Consider the following 19,752-nt stretch of genomic DNA (forward strand, 5'->3'; position numbering starts at 1 on the left):
CAAGTCGCATTTCGCGTAAGGAATCTGAAATGATGATGATGATGATATATCGTTTAACATAGCATAATGAAAAAAAAACAGACAAGACGATGGTAGTGGTTTGAAGATGGAGGAAAAGTTTGGACAAAATTACACAGAAACAGCAAACAACAAGTAATAATGACCCACAATTTTGTTTCAGTATCCTAAAAAACAGATGAGATTATTCAGGCTGTAGCCTCAACTTCATCGGTGCTTAGAGCTGCACCATTAGGGGTGTCTTCTGATTTTAGCTGAGAGGACACATCGTCGATAGCAGAGTTGAGCTGAGCAATTTTGTCAGCCAATACCTTGCGAGTTTTCTGCATTAAGGCAAATACACAGTGTCGTTAATTATGCTATAAAAAAAGAAAATCAACAAAGAGAAAAAATGATATGTTTTCAAGTCACCTCCAAAGCTTTTTCCTCATCATATATGAACTTAGGCAATTTCCTCATGAGATCCTTTCGGTCTGCTCCAGCTATAGCCTTGCTGATCTGAAGTAATAAGTTTGCACATCATCACACATTGAGATAGCTGTAAGAGGGATCTCAACTAAACAAACCATGTGAAAGAGAATATATAAACCTGTGGTGCATACACACATCCAAGAGCACCGACTATGAGCCCGCCCAAAATGAACCCCCCCACAAACAGGCCAGTGCTGCCTGAACTGTCATCATCTCTGCAAGATAGACATTGCACAAACGATGACTATCAATTACTATGCTCAGAAGAACCGCGGCCTATGACTGGACTAACTATGGACATGTAAAAACAATGACAAAAGATTGGTTTTGATTCATCAGATCCCAAAAAGGGTAAATGCTAACCTGTATGCTGATTGGATGGTTAGGATCCTTTTGCCTCTAGGAGCAGAAAGCTGGATCTTTTTAGAGGGATTCAGCCCGAAAGAAACGTTGGCACGACGAGCAATTGGCTTCAGAGAAAAGCCTAGCATGAAATTGAAGGAGAAGGACCAAGGATTACTGAATCGAGAGATATGCTCACTTTTACAATACGAAATGGGAAGATATAATCACGTTACAAAAATAATTTATACGCTCGTCACTGCCAACTCTAAAATGAGAGTTAATTTGATTTGGGGAAAAGATAGAAATCACAGTAGAAAAAGCAATCGGGCTCCTGAGATTCGTGTGACCTCGACACAGCACTAAATCATAACGCTTCAAATAACGATAGAATCTCAAATTCGGATGCGTACCAGATGAAGGATGGAGTTGCTGAGTATTCCTGGAAAGAGAGAGAGATGTCGAAAGAGCCGCCATCGATGGAACAAGTGAGAAGAAAAAACTTTGGATCCTCTCGGAGCTATTTGTGAGCCTGGAGGACCTTCGATGATATCTATGTTCTCATTCAGGGGTAATAATCAATTAATAATATTATTTACCCAAATACAAAGAATAAATGACAAATAATACAAACATTTTTCTTTTAGGACAAATCTCCAAAAAAGCACCTTTCTAAGTTTATATCACAAAAATAGCACTCAAAAACTAAAATGACCAAAATAGCACTTTTCTAAGTTTATCCTTTGAAAATTTTAATTTTTTTATTTTTCAAAATTTGAAATCTTATCCCCAAAACCTCATTTTTCAACTCTAAACCCTAAAACCTTAAACTCTAAACCCTAAACCCTAAACCCCAAACCCTAAACACTAAACCCTAAATCCTAAACCCTAAACCCTAAACTCTAAACCCTAAATCCTAAACTCTAAACCCTAAACCCTAAACTCTAAACCCTAAACCCTAAATTCTAAACCCTAAACCCTAATCCCTAAATCCTAAACTCCACCCTTTAACTCTAAACCCTAAGTTTGTGACTTTTGATAAAACATTAAGTGCTATTTTTGTGACTTTTGACCTTGAGTACTAGTTTGGGAACAAAAACTTGATTTAGTGCTATTTTTGTCTTTTTCTCATTTTTTTTATCAAACCTTAATTAGTTGATTTGGTGAAGTTGTACACTCCTGGGACGGATCGGGTATCCGGGCAATTTTAAGATATCCAGATCCGGATCCTTATCCGGCGGATCCATAATTTTATTATCCTTATCCGGATCCGGGGTTCGCGGATATCCGGGTGTCAGATATCCTTCTAAAAATTATAATATCCGGCGGATATCCGGATCCGGATTTGGATCCTTAAAATAAATAAAAAATAATATTAATATATATAAAATATTAACAATAATTTAAAAATAAAATATATATAATGTTTTTAATTATTGCAATGTATAATATTACAAAATTTACATAAAATTTATATATACTATTATAAAATAAAAATATATTAAATAAAATTGGTTTTTATATATAGATATTACTATTTTTGAAATAGTTATTAATAAAATTTACGGATCCGGATATCCGAACTAAAAAATCAAGATATCCGGATCCGGATTCGACTTTGACGGATCCAACATTTTACTATCCGGATCCGGATTCGGCCTATCTGGATTTTTCGGATCGGATCCGGATCGGATCACAGATCGAATCCGGATCTCAGATAAAAGTCTCACGCCTAGAACTGTAGCCGTAATCACCTTTTTTTTCTTGTTGTTCAAAAATTTTTTTTTTTTTCAATTTTTTTTTGCTTTTTAACTTCAAACACAACACAATTATTTAATTATTCAAATTTACGACAGTTTGATTAATTAAATCAAAGCAGGACATGTAAATGCAAGAACTAACTCACATAGTACACGAGATAATATCTTTACAAAGATATGTGTTATTACTAGTATTCTTTTAAAGCGAACTTACAAGTATCTCTTTAAACAGAACTCGAACAAGATCAAGACCCTTCTTGACGTGCTCCCCTAGCCTCACACGTCCTAAGATCGAATACAAGATTTCTAGAACCTCTACCCCTTAGCCCTTAGTGTTATTCACTCGCTTACAAGCTTAGCGAACTCCACTCTTATGCTAAGAATACAATTCTCTCGACAACCCTAATCCATAGGTCGAGTATGACTATATATACAATACAGCCAAATCGGCTATCCACGCCTATCTACCCAATATTCCCTATCTACCCAAATAAGGCAAGTTCCCTAAAACCTCTCCAAAGTCTTTTAGAAAACTTCCATCGTGAGATCTCTCTTCTCCAAGGAGAATCTCTTCAAGCTTGCTCCCTAAGATATCTTCATATCAACTTAGCCTTGATCCTCAATCCATTCCTCAAGTCGCAATCTTCATCTTGACTTGTTCATCCGCACGTACACCTCTTTGTTGCAGACTCTGCTCCATTCGCTGATGTACTTGCGTCTGTATCAGAACGTCCATCTGATCTTTGCATCTACAATCTCCCCCTTTTAGCTTTGGATGTCTCTCAAGTACCTGCACAGATCCGCTCAAACAGCCACACACATTTGAACATATATATCCTGAATAATACGTGCATTAAAGTTTAAATGAAGGTTCAAAACATGCGAGTTCAAGAGTTAGAGATAAACATAAAACCAAAACACAAAAACCAGCAACATTGTTTTATCTCTCACTCCCCCATAATTAAAAAACCGAGAAAAATAAAAATTTTCTCCCCCATAATCTAGTTCCCCTGATCATCCTGCTGCTGCGGATCGTCTGCCTCTTCTTCTCCCCCTGCTTGAGAGCATACATAGTTAAAATTCATAAAGATCAGAGTAAATAAATAATCAGATTGAGGACTTACTTGGGAACATCATGCTTGCAATTTGTCCCACGACGCTCGTCAGAGTCTGCATCACAGTTGCAAGCTGTTGAATTGCTTCGGAGGTCGTATCGAGAACCAGCTTTGCCTCTTCAGCATCTATCGGTTGTCCTGGGGCTGCAATGGATCCGAGGTGAATGATTTGAAACTTCCCAGCAGCCCGCGGAGACTTTCTCGGTGGCACATACCCAGAAGGAGCAGTCCTCTCAGAAGAAGGTGATGCAGTTGATGTTGATGCAGATTTCCCTTTCTTCTTAGCCTGTCTCTGAGCCTTCTTTGCAGCTTCTCGTTCTTCCTCTTGGTTCTTGAGATAGATCTCACCCAGACGAGAATCCTTCTTGTATGGGATTATAGGAGAAAGTTTCTCCCTTGGCTTTCTCTCCAGCTCGAATTGAGTTTGAAGGACCCCAAAGATTGTGCGAGGAAGAATTAGCCAGCGCGTATCTTTCTTTCCTCCCTCTTTTTGAAGCACTGCTAGGTTCAAAATATGGACGTAAAACATCTCTCCAACATCAATTCTTATTCCGTGAAACATCTTGTAGATGAGTCGAGCACGATCAGCTGATACAACATTCTTGTGAGAGGTTGGCACCCAGTTGTATGCTGAGAGGATCACAAGTGCAGCCTTGCACGGAGACAGATATCGCGTTGTAAGATTCCTGAGACTCAATGTGACTTCTGTCAAGAATTCTGCCAGCTCATCAATCGTGAGTGCATCAGCCATCTCATCAGCTTTCACTTCTTCCTCCGATAGGGGCATGAGATTCAAATACTCATTGATCTTGGTTGGAGAGAAATCAAACATGTGGCCTCGAACAGTCACTTCTACCCTATCCTTGGATGCTCTGGTAATTTCTCTAGGCAGTGCAGCGTAGAACTCCTTCACAATTTCTGGAATGTACCCAACCAGAGCTGTGACAGTTCTCTCTAAGTGACCTTTCTTGATGATATCAAGAAATCCCCAGGTGTCTTCAGCGTTCAAATCAACAGATCTCTCTGGTATGATTTCCCTAGAGGAGAAACTTTCATACCTATGTTCAGCCACAAGCTCTGCATTCACTAATTTCCTTGTTACCCTTGTTGAAGATCCTTCTGCCATAGTTGGTGGTGTAGATGTCTGAGTCTCCACGACAGATGGGGTAGACTTTCTTGCTGTCTTCCTCACAGGATTGTTTCTTTGAATCGATGCTGGAGACTTCCTTTTCTTGCTTTTGCCTGCTTTTTGATGTTGATCAACAGCTCCACATCCTCAACATCAACTTCTTCCACGCCTTCTGACTCGGTCTTCTCTGAGTCATCTCTTCCTTCGGATTCGTTCACAGCAGTCATCTTGACCTGAGTTGGTTCGATGATTGGCTCTGCATGGTCTGGTTTCTCTATCATATGTTCATCCTCAATGTGAGGCTCTGCTGGATCTGATTCAGCGTCTGATTCAGTATTGAGGTGCTCAGTTGCAGTGCCGAACACATCCGATCTGGACTGAGATGTTTGACTTCCCTACGGAGTCGTCTGTTCTTCATCATCGGAATAATCCACGAGACTCAACGGTGGTGGGTTTGAGGTTTTACCGGCGGCAGAAGTGTTCTTGTTCATCGACATGTTTTTGAGAGAGAGAGTTTTCTTTCTTTTTGAGACTTTGAGTTTTGAGAGCAAAGAGAGTTATGAGAGAACTAAGTTGGCGTCTAGGGTTTATCAAGGGGTAATCATTTCCTTTTTGGTGCATTACCCCCATGATCTACTAGATATTCGCCATATCTCCCATTTTCTCCAAAATGGAAGTTTTTCAAATTCCAAAAATGCGAAATCTTCCATTTAGGCTCACACGATCTCTCTTCCCTTTTCTCTGATGTCGACACGTATTGCCCACTTATGACTTGATCGGATCGAATCTTCACTGTTCCACTGTGACACTTGATGACATAGACTAGTGATATTAACTCAATGACTTTAGCTGACACAACCACTTAGACAAAAGAACATTTAGTACATTAAACACGCAAGAAATGAGGGAACACCTGTCACACATATTATTTTTTTTAACTTTGAGTTCAACAAGCATTTTTGGTTTACCTTTCCCGTTGGCAACTGTTCGTCGAGTGATCCAGAGGATGACATAGCTTCTGCTATAGATGCACCCTTCTGCTCTACTAGATCCTCATCTGATCATCAGGCTTATTTCATGTCTAGCTTTCGCACAAATATACCTTTATCATGTCCTGACTCAGTTTTCAAACTTTATTCGTCATGAGAGAGCTGGGGGGTTGTTACTTCTTTTCTTTTTCTTGCCCTTTTTTTTATTCTTTTTCTTTTCTCTTTTCTTTTCCAAGAGTTTTCTCGTGCTCTCTTTTTGATGATGGGAGACACATGACATCTTCTTCCCCTTGTTACTTGATTGCTCTCTCGATGCGAAACCTATACTTTTTGAGATCATGACGGCATATTTGGCAGCTCTTTTCCACTACTTGCTTCTGATGTAAGACAAAATCTGAACTTTTGGTGCCTCTGTATCAGCTCTTCCGTCATCCCCTGTACACTTACACAAACTTGTTACATTTCACAAACCCCAATGGAGTTTCGAAGAGTAACAAAACGGTTAAGATCTAAAGGTTTAGTGAAAAGATCAGCTCGTTGTAATTCTTTGACAACGTGTTCAATCACTACCTGTTGTTCATCGACTAGTTCCCTGATGAAGTGATGTCGAATGTCAATGTGCTTGGTCCTTGAGTGTTGCACCGAATTCTTTGATATATCGATTGCACTCTTGTTGTCACTGTAGACCAGAAATGATCCAATATCCATGCCATAGTCAGCAGACATTTGCTTCATCCACATCAGCTATGTGCAGCAACTCCCCATCGCAATGTATTCTCTTCTGCGGTAGACAATGATACAGAGTTCTGCTTCTTGCTTAACCATGCAATCATGTTGTTTCCGAGAAATAAACATCCTCCACTGGTACTCTTCCGGTCGTCTACACTTCCTGCCCAATCTGCATCGCAGTATCCAGCAAGATTTCCATTCGATCCCTTTGAGTAGTAGATCCCAAGGTTAGTCGTACCTTTGACATATCAAATGATTCTCTTAGTTGCCTCCAGATGAGACTTCTTTGGTTTTGCCTCATACCTAGCACATATCCCCACACTCAGACTTAGATCTGGTCGACTAGCCGTGAGGTATAGTAAGCTCCCGATCATTCCTCTGTACAGCTTCGTGTCTACTGGTTCACCCTCCTCATCTTTGTAACTCTTGTTTGTCGAGCTCATTGGAGTTTTTTGCCTCCTTGCAATGATCTAGTTGAAATCTCTTCAGTAGTGCCTTTGCATATGTACTTTGCGAGATGAACACACCTTCCTCTGTCTGCTGTATTTGTAGCCCGAGGAAATATTTCAACTCTCCCACCATGCTCATCTCAAACTCTTTGGTCATGTCTCGAGTGAAACCATCTACAAGTTGTTTAGATGTTCCTCCAAAAATGATGTCATCAACATAGATCTGAACCACCAACATTCTTGTTTTGTTCTTCAGCACAAATAGTGTTTTATCAACACTTCCTCTGATGTAACCTTTGTCAACCAGAAAGTTGGTCAACCTTTCATACCATGCTCGAGGTGCTTGCTTCAACCCGTATAGAGCTTTGTTGAGTTTGTACACATACTCAGGATTAGTTGCGTCTTTAAAACCCTTTGGCTGATGCACATATACTTCTTCAGACAATATCACATTCAGAAATGCACTCTTAACATCCATTTGGTACACTGTGAAGTTCATGATGCATGTCATTCCAATGAACAGTCTGGTAGACTCCAATCTAGCCACTGGAGCAAAAGTTTCTTCAAAATCAACTCCCTCGATTTGCGAATACCCCTGAGCCACTAATCTTGCTTTGTTTCTGACCACAACTCCATTCTCATCAATCTTGTTCTTGAAGATCCACTTAGTCCCAACTATGTGACCATCAGATGGCTTCTCCACCAACTCCCATACATCATTTCTGATGAACTGTTCTATTTCCTCCTGCACGGCTTGAATCCAGAACTCATCCGAAAGTGCTTCGGTGTGATCTTTTGGTTCAATGTTTGAGACAAAGCATGCTAACTGCACCATTTCTCTGAAGTTGATCTTCACACCTCTTGTTCTTCTCCCTTCATTCACGTTCCCAATGACATCGCTAGATGAGTGATTTTTGTGAATGTTTGGAGTGATTGTCTCCTGAGTCAATTCTGAGGAAGTTGTTGTGTCATTCGTAGATTAAGTTGATGGGTCCTTTGATGCATCCGATGGCGTAGCTTTCTTCTGTTCCTCATCGTTTTCCCATTCCACTGTTGTGACATCATCGAACACAACATTTACTGACTCCATGATCATCAGGGTCCTCAAGTTGTAGACTCTGAAGGTTGTGCTATTTGCTGAGTATCCTAGGAACATGCCTTCGTCGCTTCTTGCATCAAACTTGCCAAGATGCTCTTTGTCGTTCAGGATGTAGCACTTACACCCAAAAACATGAAAGTAACTGAGGTTTGGTGTTTTGCCTTTCCATAGTTCATACGGAGTCTTGATAGTTCCTCTTTTGACATAGACACGATTTATGATGTGGCATGCGGTGCTAATAGCCTCTGCCCAGAACCTCTGCTTCACATTGTTACCATGCATCATAGCTCGCGCCATTTCCTGAAGCGTGCGATTCTTCCTTTCTACTACTCCATTTTGTTGAGGAGTTCTAGGTGCAACAAATTGTTGAACTATTCCGTTCTGTCCACAGAAATTACTCATGGCTTCATTCTGGAATTCTCCCTCATGATCACTGCGAATTTGCTTCAGTCGTCTCTTCCCATTTGTAACTTGAAGAGCCCAGATCTTGAAGCTTTCCAGTGTATCAGACTTTTCACGAATGAATCTGACCCATGTAAACCTTGAGTAGTCATCAACCAGTACTAGAACATACCTCTTCCCTGCTATGCTCTCTGTCTGCATAGGACCCATGAGATCCATGTGTACCATTTCAAGCATATCGTTTGACTGAATATCTTGAATCATCTTGTGTTGAACTTTGACCTGCTTTCCTTGATTGCACGGTCCGCATACAGTCTTCTCTGTTTCCTCCAGCTGAGGAATGCCTCTGACTGCACCTTTTCTGATGATGTTGGTCATATGCCTCATGTTCATGTGACCAAGTCTTTGATGCCACAAACTCGTTTCATCATGTGCAACAAAGCACTGTTGTACACTCTGCCATACATAGCAATTCCATGGAGTATGACTATGTTTTCCTCATTCACAGCTTTGCACTCTCTCCTTGTGAAGTGAACTACCAACCCTTCATCACACAATTGACTGATGCTGATTATGTTTGATTTTAATCCCTTGACTATGAACACATCCTTCAGAGGTGGTTTGGTTTCAACAGTCTTTCCCTTGCCTTTGATCGCTCCTTGGCTTCCATCTCCAAATGTGACTCTACCCCCTTTCAATGGCTTTATCTCTCTGAGATTTTTGCGTGTTCCTGTCATATGACGGGAGCAACCAGTGTCGAAGCACCATGGATTTTCATCTTTGGATATCAATGTTATTGCTTCTGATACAAGTGCCATGCTGCATCTCGGTCCTCCGTGAATAGATCGTTGAGTTGGTTTCACTGTTGCACGTCCTAAGTCAGATTTCCTGATCCAGACTTGATTTCGAGAGCCATTCCACCAGTACTTTCCTTGTCTCAGCAACTGATTTACTTTTTCCCGAAAGTGATAGCATTTCTTCTTGATGTGACCCGGTTTTCCACAGTAGTAACATCCTTTCTCCTGCTGAATCTCTGATCGTCCCACCTTCTGGAGATTCTTAACTTTCTCAGCACCAGTCTTTGAGGTAGTACTTTCAGTTGTTGTTCTCCCTGTGGAGTTTAAGCTTGGCACAAATTTGATGGGTTCTGTATCACTCTTTCCATACCCAGTGTATCCTAGACCTCGAGAAGTCTGATCTTGTCTTCCCAGACTCAAGATTTTATCAAGTTCTTTGACCCAGTGAGCATTCTGACAGTCTTGTAATGATGTTCCAGCTTGGCATTTAAGTCCGATGATCGAGCCTTCTCGTTTTTCACTTGTTTCTCTAGTAATTCAATATGAACAGCAAGTCGTACATTCTCCTTTTTCAGATCTGAGGTATTTGCCTCCTTCTTTCTTTTATCATCAAGTTTTTTCTTGAGGTTTATCACCGTGTCTTCCAGCCAGCTTTTCTCCTTTTTGAGACATAGATTCTCCTTACCAATCTGAACTACCGTCTGACACAGTTCTTGATAGATAATTCCATCATCACCATCTGCACTTGACTGATCATCATCAGTATCAGTTTCTCCTTCCACAAACTCTGTGATGCCAATGAATGCTACGAAGTTAGCCAGCTCCTCTTCATCACTGTCTTCTTCTGAATCTATCTCATCAATTCCGATCATAGATTTCTCACGTCTCCTCTTCTGATCGTTGACGCGTTCCAGTTGAGTTTGTCCAATTCCTTTGTACTTGTAGAACTTGATTTCTCTCCTTCGAACAGTTGGACAATCAGTTTTGTAATGTCCATACCCCTTGCACTCATGACACTGAACTTCCGCTTTATGATCGTTCTTTTCTGACTCAGATGTTCGTTTCTCACCTTCTGCAGCACGTTGTGATGTACTTCCTCTTCTCTGACCTGATTCGACTCTACGAAGGACTCTGTCAAATCGCTAACAAGCATACTTACTGGATCATCGTCATTTTCTTTGTCATCTGAATCTTGTGATACCAGTGCAACTCCCTTTCCTTTCTTTCCTCTGCCAATCTCCATTTCATGTGCTCTCAGCATCCCTACTACTTCATCAAAGCTTATCTCATATGTGTTCAGTGAGACTGACATAGCTGCCTTGTATGTGGTATACTTAGATGGTAGACACCTTAGAAACTTCTTGACCAGCTTCTTATCCTTGTATTTATTTCCCAATACCAAGGATTCCTGAGCTATGTCACTGAGATGTGAACTGAATTCTTCAACTGATTCACTTTCTCCCATTTTGAGATTCTCAAACTTGGATGCTAGATAATCCAGTCGTGAGCTCTTCACTTTTGACGTTCCTTCGAAGTGAGTTTGCAGTATTTCCAATGCTTCCTTGGCGGTCTCACATCCTTGAATCAGCTCAAAGTGTTTCTTTGTAACACTGGCGTGTATAGCTGAAAGTGCTCTGGAGTTGAACTTCGCCATCTTGAGTTCTGTCTCGGTCCAAAGTTCCTCTTCTTTGTTGGATTCAACACCATTCTCGTCCTTAGCCTTTGGTTCTGACCATCCAGTTGTCACAGATTTCCACGCCATGGCATCAATCCCTAGAATGATAGACCTCATTCGTGACTTCCAAAGTCCGTAGTTGGATCCATCCAATATCACCTTTGTGCTTGACACCAGCTCATGATAGTTCTCCATTTCTTCCGCAGGATCTCACCTGTTGTATAATTGAACGGGTGACTGCTCTGATACCTCTTGTAAATGCAAGAACTAACTCACAGAGTAAAGCACAGAGTACACCAGAGAATATCTCTACAAAGTGTTATTACTAGTATTCTTTTAAAGCGAACTTACAAGTATCTCTTTAAACAGAACTCGAACAAGATCAAGACCCTTCTTGACTTGCTCCCCTAGCCTCACACGTCCTAAGATCGAATACAAGATCTCTAGAACCTCTACCCCTTAGCCCTTAGTGTTATTCACTCGCTTACAAGCTTAGCGAACTCCACTCTTATGCTAAGAATGCAATTCTCTCAACAACCCTAATCCACAGGTCGAGTATGACTATATATACAATACAGCCAAGTCGGCTATCCACGCCTATCTACCCAATATTCCCTATCTACCCAAATAAGGAAAGTTCCCTAAAACCTCTCCAAAGTCTTTTAGAAAATTTCCATCGTGAGATCTCCCTTCTCCAAGGTGAATCTCTTCAAGCTTGCTCCCCAAGATATCTTCGTATCAACTTAGCCTTGATCCTCAATCCATTCTTCAAGTCGCAATCTTCATCTTGACTTGTTCATCCGCACGTACACTTATCTGTTGCAGACTCTGCTCCATTCGCTGTTGTACTTACGTCTGTATCAGAAAGTCCATCTGATCTTTGCATCTACAGGACAGTCAATAAAACAATATTCTCTATGAAAAAATCTTGCCATTTTTACTAAAAAAATCTGATGTTCAATTACTTGCTTAAATAAGAATATAAAAGATAGAAAAGTGTAAAAATCTTCATTTGTTTAATCTTTCTTTTAGTTCCATTGAGAAGTTTAATCATCCTTATAGACTCTAAGCAATTGATATCCGCTCTCGGCAATCTATCACAAATTTCTAACATATGGAGTATTGTAACATATTCTTCATTGTCCATTTAAGGATTTCAACTTCTGCATATAGAGGTGGTATTCGTCTCCACTATTTCTTAGTTTCTAAAAATTGTGTTTGTTCGGTGGCATATTTCCTATCAATCCATATCCGGTAGCATCATAACGCTAAGAACCGTCTACCATACCAATATTATACAAGCTTAAAACTTGTATACGATGTCATCCCAGCTACACATCAGATGAACAAGAAGGTTTGTTTGCTTCATGCCAAGCACACCATTCTCACTCAGCATATTAAACCAGTCCCTGCGAATCTCTATCATTTCCTCTAAAAAGCTTATCATTTTGCACCTTCAAAAATCTGATGAAAGTCGTATGTACGGTTTAGAGTGAGATCTTTCATATCTTTCGAGATCCACCCTACAATATGGGAACAAAAAACTAAAATAAAAGATTAGAGCCAAAACAATTGTTAAGTAGTGAGTTCGAGGTGGCGATTTATAAATGATTAAGGGACAAAGAAAGTCGGAAATTTTGTCTATATAAGAAGTTAATCGAAAGAGCTTACAAATACTAAACAAGTAGAGATATTCGAATCGAGCTCGCTATACAAGTAAGATTAAGGTTGCTAAGTTCTTTCTCTATAATCTCTCTCTAAAATTCAGGAAAAAAATTCAGTCCTTTTCTCGGTTGACAAGGCTCTTTTTTATAGCTGAATGGCAGATCAAATAAAATAAAAAGACCTCATTGTCCTTGTTGATGAGCTCTATTCGGTTTGTGTCAGGTGAAGTCACTTATTCCTGTGATGCAGGTCTAGCTCGCTTCATCCCAAAGCATTGAATGCAAATTAGACTACATTGTTCGTACTTATTGACCAGTCAACATGTCTGTCTTGGGTGTGGGTACAAGCTCGTTGCGTCGCTTTTGCTAACTTGATTTGTCCATTAGCGAACTTGGATTCTTCGGTCTGAAAGTCAGCAAATTAAGTGGACTTTTCCTGAAACCGGACAGGACATTGATAGGGGTGTGAAGCCCACCTCAAACAACAACTACTCTTTGTGGTTCGGGGAAAAGGACTCATGGTAATAGCCCATGACATGAGTGGCAGTTTGGTATTTTGGCCATTGTATTTTAGTGTGCTTTGCGATGTTCTCTTTTTGTTTTTTAAAGGGGGTGTGGACCCCTTGTATTTTGACATTTCGTGTTCATTAGTTCGACATAGCTATGGAGAATCTAAAATGGAGTGAGGAGAGAACATACATTTGAATGAGTGAATACTCTATGTACAGCACTGGTCCAAGTTCTTCTCAAATCAATGTATTCACATTAAAACAAGTCTAATGTAAATAGTGACCACTATCTTGAGTAGAGATTCTTACACATCTCTTTTTTGAACATGACCACTGCAGCTCTTGGCAACGAACCATGACTTGATTCCCTATAACCATCTACTGTTCTATATGGACGATCACAGTATCCTATTAACAATTCTGTCTTTGGTGGAATTACCCCTCGCGGGACGTTATTAACTGGCTCACCTCCACCAGAAATCTAATGTTACTCCAATCTGTGAATCAAAACAACCCATTTTCCTAAGTACCCCTCTTGAGCAGCATGCATCATAAAATAAGAAAATCTTTTTTGTCTGCAACATTAATTATCAACTTAAATAACTTCATTCGGTAACTAAAATGAATTTTTATTTAACAAATCTCTCGACCATGTAGAAACTATTGAATGTCCAAGGTTGAGACCTCACAAGAAGAGTAAGGAAATTTGAGGAAACCATAAGAGGAGACAAACTAAAACCACATTAAGCAACAACAGGCAAACAAACGTTATTTTTCATTTCTGTTTCCCAGAAAATAATGAAAAGTTTAAAAATCAAAAAGTGTATGAAGTTTAACAAAAAAAATAAAAAAATATTAAAGTTAACTAAAAGTAAGAAAAAATCGTAATATCCCAAATCACTAAAAATTAAAAATGAAAAGAAAAACAATGATGCTATATCAAATTAGAAAGAATTTTTGATATTGATACAAGATCGAAAAATGTTTTTACTGGAAATGAAAAATATGAAAATAATGTTTTTGAATCATAGTGTTGGACACAACAATATTAAAATTCCCCTAAACCATTAAACAGATGCATTAATCTGTACTATTGTAAATGAGAATATCAAAAATAAAGATTAAAGATTAAAAAAAAGTTAGAAAGTATATAAAATTTCATTTTTAATAACAGTGTTGTGACTTGATTCAAATCTATTCTATTAAAACACCAACATGACCAATTGATGCAAGGTTATGTCCAACTACTTATTTTCATTTTTTTATCTTTCAAAATTAAAATATAACTTCTTATTTTATATAACTGCACGTAACATTCTGATTTTAAAGTTTAAAAAAATAACTTCCTATCTCTGGTAAAGAGAAAAACCGTATTTTCCTATTTTTTCGGTAATGGGCAATTTAACCACATATTACTTCTAATATCAACATTGATTATATTAAAACTGCTTCCTGCTTTTTGACCGTTTTTATACAAGCCTAATAATAATAATATATATAACTTATATTAAATTTAAAAAAAAATGTAAAACAATAAATATACCCGACTTTTTAAGGGCGGGTCAGAATCTAGTTCAATATTTAAAGACTGAGGCATATGGTCAAAGACGATGCCATAGTAAAATTGGTGCTTGCATTGCTGAGAATGAAAGCCTCACTTGAGCTGCAACTGAAACGACCAAAATCTGTGACCTAAGACTACGAGGATTCACTCAAGGTAATTGTACTGAATAATCAAAACTGCTGGAGGAGTGACATGGACAGAAGCATTGCTCGCGTAAGTAACACAAGAATCCAAGTTTTGAAAAAAGAAAAAAAATTGTTTGAAATACTATAAGTTAGTTACTATTTTTAATAATATATTCAATTAAAAATATTTTCATATTTGAGTTTATGATTTAATGATTATTTGTTTAGGGTTTAATATTTTGGAGGTGGGGTTGAGTTTATAAACTTCTATAAATGTTCTATAAATTATTTTTGATTATTTATAAATAACTTAAGAGGATTAATCTAATATTTTTCATCACAAATTTAAGCTATTTATGAAATGGTTATCATTTAAGAGTAAGTTTAAAAAGTGATATCAAACTTGCGGTAAAATTAAAATCCCCCCCCCCCCCCCCCCCCCCCCCCCGAAAAAATGAAAAAAGTAGTAGATGAAAGAACTGGAGAGAAAAAGGATTACTTGAGTCACAACACAAAATGTCACATAAAACCATTATATATTGAAAAAAGAATATGAGAAGATTAAATAGTGTAAACATGTTTAATTTTACAACTTCTGGAGATAAATAGAATAATAATTATCTTTTATATTAATTCATTTTAAATATGGCAAATTGAATCTCTACTCCAATTTGTTGACCAACATACATTACAATTCTTCACATTGTATAATTTTCAGCTTATACTAGTCTTTTATTTGAAGAAGGTTCTTCCACAACGAATATCTGAAACCCAATCAGCCTTTGTTGCTGGTAGACAGATAATAGATAATATCATGATAGCTCAGGAGATGTTCCATGTACTGAGAACTAAACCAGGTGGAAGAGTTAAGAGAATGACCATAAAAACGGATATGAGTACATCTTATGACAGGATGGAATGGTCATTCATTGAGGCGGTCATGCGGAAGATGGGTTTTTCGGAGATTTGGATTGACTGGATTATGAGATGGAGAACCAAGGGGAAATATTGTCCCAGGAAGAGGTTTACATCAAGGAGATCCTTTGTCTCCTTTCATATTTATTCTATTCACGGAAGCGCTCGTTAGCCTTCTCAATCATGCAGAGAACCAAGGGAAGATAACGGGGATGCGAGTCGCACGCGCTAGCCCCTCGGTATCACACCTTCTCTTTGCTGATGATAGCATTTTCTTCTGTAAGGCGGAGCCCCGTGAATGTGAAGAAGTTATGAAAGTAGTAAGGAAATATGGGAAAGCATCAGGTCACTGTATTAACTTTGATAAATCTTCATTACTCTTTGGTAAGAGGATTCCAGCGACTGATAGACAGTTAATTAAAGATACACTTGGTATCCAGAACGAAGGAGGAATGGACACATACTTAGGAATCCCAGAGGATATCAGTGGATCCAAGTGTAAGCTCTTCGCTTTCTTAAAGGAAAAACTACTACACATAGTGAATGGTTGGACAGGTAGATGGCTATCGAAAGGAGGAAAGGAAGTCTTAATTAAATCTATTCTGCTAGCTCTTCCTACATATGTCATGTCGAGCTTTTTGCTTCCTTTGGAGATTTGTGAGAACCTTGCGAGTGCCATCGCACAATTCTGGTGGAGCTCAAGCCCACCAAAACGAGGAATTCACTAGGCTAAATGGGAAAATATGTGTGCACCAAGAGTGGAGGGTAGGATTGGTTTCCGTATGATCCATGAATTTAACTTAGCCCTTATAGCGAAGCAGCTCTGGCGTCTTGTTCAATATCCAGATTCATTAGTGGCGAGAGTTCTTTGAGGGAAATTTTACCGTCTCAGTTCGCCCTTGCGAATTGGCGTGGTGGATAACCCATCTTATGTGTGGACGAGTATTATAGCAGCAAGGAAGCTCTCACTTTTGGGTATCAGGAGGAAAGTGCATTCAGGACATGAAATTAATGAGTGGTAGGATCCATGGATTCCCTCAACGCCAGCAATGCCGGCCCGTCCCATGGTCCCAGTAGTAAATCCAAAGATGATTGTAACTAGTCTGATTGATTTTGAATCAAAGGAGTGGGATGCTCGACTGCTGGCGCAGTATGTTGACCAAGAGGATATACCGATGATTCAGAGTTTGGCCATAAGCCCTACTCATCGACGTGATACCTTGTGCTGGAGCTACACAAAAAATGGTCAATACACTGTCAAGTCTGGATATTGGGTTAATACAAATATAATGACAGCTGACGAGGAAAAAGAAGTCCTACAGCCCAGCATAACCGAACTTCAAGCCTTTGCTTGGAAAGTGAATGCACCACAAAAGATTCATCATCTTCTATGGCAATTAATCTCATGGCAAGTAGCGGTAACGAGGAATCTAGTACGTCGTAATATGAGATGTGACAACTACTGTCCAAGATGTGGAGAGCCAGAAGAAAATGTTACTCATGCGATATTTGAATGCCCACCGGCACTACAAACATGGACATTATCATCAACGCCGTCAAGTTCTCGAACCTTCCCTATATCAAGTCTGTACGCCAATATGGACTATCTTTTCTGAAGAAAGAATACGATTAGGAAGCTAGAAGATGATAGAGACCCTTATCCCTGGATAATCTGGTATATTTGGAAGGCAAGGAATGATAAGCTATTCAGAGGTATAGATAGGAACCCATTGGAATTAGTCAGATATGCTGAGAGTGAGTGTCCGGCCTGGTACAATGCACATGATTCTATACATATTCCTCCACAGGTACCAATTGATGAAGAAATACAAGCCTTAAGCTTGGATAATATTTGCATGGTGGATGGTTCATGAACCTCCACAGATCAATTCAGCGGAATTGGAGGGGTTTGGAAGGATAGCATGGGAAATATCCAACTTATGGGGACACGGAACCTAAGGAGGTGTGAGACATCATTACACTCGGAATTGGAAGCGCTAAAATGGGTAATGGAGAGCATCCTGAGCATGCTTCAGCATTCGACCTGTCAAAGATTTGAGAAAGATTGCAAGGACATGATTGCAAAGATAAAGGATCCCCAAGCATGGCCAAACTTCTCAACTGAACTGGAGGTTATTCAAATTCTCCAGATGTGTTTTTCGGACTTCAAGATCAGTTACTTGCCAAAGACGCATAATGAAATTGCTGATTCTCTAGCTAGGAATGCTCGTTCTTTTCATAGACCTCTTTGCTTTATTAGTTGTTCTATCCCGGTCTGGTTACCCAGACCACCTCAAGTTTGAGTAATAGAATAGCCGTTTGTTGCCAAAAAAAATATTAGTCTTTTATTTTTCAGAAACCATAACAAAAAGGAAAATAAAGTACACTGAAATTTTTGAAAATAACTAGGAAAATTTCAATTTAACCACAAATTTAATATAATTTTCAATTTTACCATTAAAATAACTATTTTCATAAATAACTTAAGTTTGTGAAAGAAAAAAACTAAATTAACCCTCCTAACATTTCAAGATCTAGTGATTAGTGTTTATGGTTTGTTATTTAGGGGGTGTGACTGGGTTTATAAGCTTCTATAAATATTTTATAAATTATTATTAAACATTTATAAATGATTTAAGAGATTTAATTTATTATTTGTATCACAAATTTAAAGTAATTTTGAAAATAACTATCTTTTAAGAGTAAGTTTGAAAAATAATAGCTAACTCAGGGTAAAATTGAAACTCTCTACGATTTTCAAAAATATCATGGTTAAATTATTTAGTAATTTCTGAAAAACTAACTGAAATAGTGAATGTTATGGTTGCTTTCAACTAAAATCAGACTAAAGATTTTAAATGCTTATTAAAATTTACAATATAATTTGAAAATAAAAAAGAAAATAATTATCTGAGAAAATAATATCTGTCTTAATTTGAGTAAAATATTTTTTCTAATGTTTAGTGAAAACTAAAATATAATTTATATTAAAAAATACTCCCTCCATTTCGTTATGTAAGTAGTTTTAACAAAAAATGTTTGTTTCACAATGTAAGTTGTTCTCACAACCCAAAACAATAAATATACAATATTCCACTTAAAAACTTAAAGGCGTTGTCGTTAGTTTTCAATTTTTTTAACACAATTTACAATGTCAGTCAACTAACATTAACTAACATTAACTAGCATTTACTACTAGTTACCAAAAAATCTATTTCTAAATTCACTATAAATACCACCTTAAGTGTTATCTTACTCCATTGGTTTTTCTTTTTGATTTGCTTTCTTCGATCTATTTTTTCTTCATAAAAATATGGATCAAAATGAAGAAAAAAATCAAAAAGAAAACAAAACAGAAAATGTTAAAAAAATTAAGAAAACACAATCAAACCTCCAGATGTTCACTCGGCCATTTGACTTGAACAAGATGCATTATGATATTGGAGAGCTTCATCCCGACAAAGAAATCGAAGACACTATATTATTAGTATTAATTTTTATTAGTTTTATTACTAACAATAATCTCTCTCTAATTAAATGTTGCAGACAAAATGAATGTGCAATAAATAAAAAAACGTTTTTACTGTTGGTTTAGAAAAAATTGAAGTTTCTTAATATCCGCGTTTTTAAGTAAAACTACTTATATAACGAAACGGAAGGAGTATTGTTTATTCACTCACCCGTAGGGCTGAGTTAAAACCTACTTGCTTTAGATATGTGAAACTGATTGTTGTGGTAGCCTTATATGCTCTCACACATTTAGAGACTAGAAAAAGCAAATGAAAACATAGCGAGAGAAAAAGCAAGAAGGAAATAATAAGAGGGAGAGAGAGGCTGTGGTCTATGTATGCTCTCACACATTCAGGTGATGATGCATTTTTACTTTTAGAACATTAACTCTCACAGCAATTTGCTGATTGTAATACTTTCCAATATGTTCGTTTTTGATCGTTTGGCAGTCAGGGACATGTCCAAGTTCAAACACAGGAGCAATCTCGGT

The 19,752-nt window shown here is 38.1% G+C and overlaps 2 protein-coding genes across 2 annotated transcripts; both read right to left on the bottom strand.

Annotated features, from left to right (window-relative positions):
* Nucleotides 1-9: 9 nt before the first annotated feature.
* LOC106405504 lies at nucleotides 10-1,491 on the bottom strand. Its single transcript, XM_013846025.3, has 5 exons — nucleotides 1,245-1,491; nucleotides 853-973; nucleotides 608-704; nucleotides 430-516; nucleotides 10-341 (listed from the first exon to the last, which is right to left on the bottom strand). The coding sequence occupies exons 1-5, from the start codon at nucleotides 1,306-1,308 to the stop codon at nucleotides 207-209; spliced, it is 504 nt and encodes a 167-aa protein (XP_013701479.1). The 5' UTR covers nucleotides 1,309-1,491; the 3' UTR covers nucleotides 10-206.
* Nucleotides 1,492-8,892: 7,401 nt separating this feature from the next.
* LOC106404430 lies at nucleotides 8,893-11,170 on the bottom strand. Its single transcript, XM_048766732.1, has 3 exons — nucleotides 10,370-11,170; nucleotides 9,759-10,316; nucleotides 8,893-9,696 (listed from the first exon to the last, which is right to left on the bottom strand). The coding sequence occupies exons 1-3, from the start codon at nucleotides 11,168-11,170 to the stop codon at nucleotides 8,893-8,895; spliced, it is 2,163 nt and encodes a 720-aa protein (XP_048622689.1).
* Between the last annotated feature and the right edge of the window lie 8,582 nt (nucleotides 11,171-19,752).

Source organism: Brassica napus, chromosome C8 (genome assembly GCF_020379485.1).
Source record: "Brassica napus cultivar Da-Ae chromosome C8, Da-Ae, whole genome shotgun sequence".
In the NCBI taxonomy this organism is placed as follows: Eukaryota; Viridiplantae; Streptophyta; class Magnoliopsida; order Brassicales; family Brassicaceae; genus Brassica; species Brassica napus.

What these genes read in the sequence shown, in the direction of transcription:
- LOC106405504 (XM_013846025.3), bottom strand. Translation starts at nt 1,308, where the DNA reads ATGGCGGCTCTTTCGACATCTCTCTCTCTTTCCAGGAATACTCAGCAA. An exon ending in GATGTGTGTATGCACCACAG is followed by an intron (nt 517 to 607) that starts GTTTATATATTC and finishes TTATTACTTCAG; the next exon opens with ATCAGCAAGGCTATAGCTGG. An exon ending in ATGAGGAAAAAGCTTTGGAG is followed by an intron (nt 342 to 429) that starts GTGACTTGAAAA and finishes GCCTTAATGCAG; the next exon opens with AAAACTCGCAAGGTATTGGC.
- LOC106404430 (XM_048766732.1), bottom strand. Translation starts at nt 11,170, where the DNA reads ATGGAGAACTATCATGAGCTGGTGTCAAGCACAAAGGTGATATTGGAT. An exon ending in ATCACAACGTGCTGCAGAAG is followed by an intron (nt 10,317 to 10,369) that starts GTGAGAAACGAA and finishes GCGGAAGTTCAG; the next exon opens with TGTCATGAGTGCAAGGGGTA. An exon ending in TGGAACATCATTACAAGACT is followed by an intron (nt 9,697 to 9,758) that starts GTCAGAATGCTC and finishes AGACAAGATCAG; the next exon opens with ACTTCTCGAGGTCTAGGATA.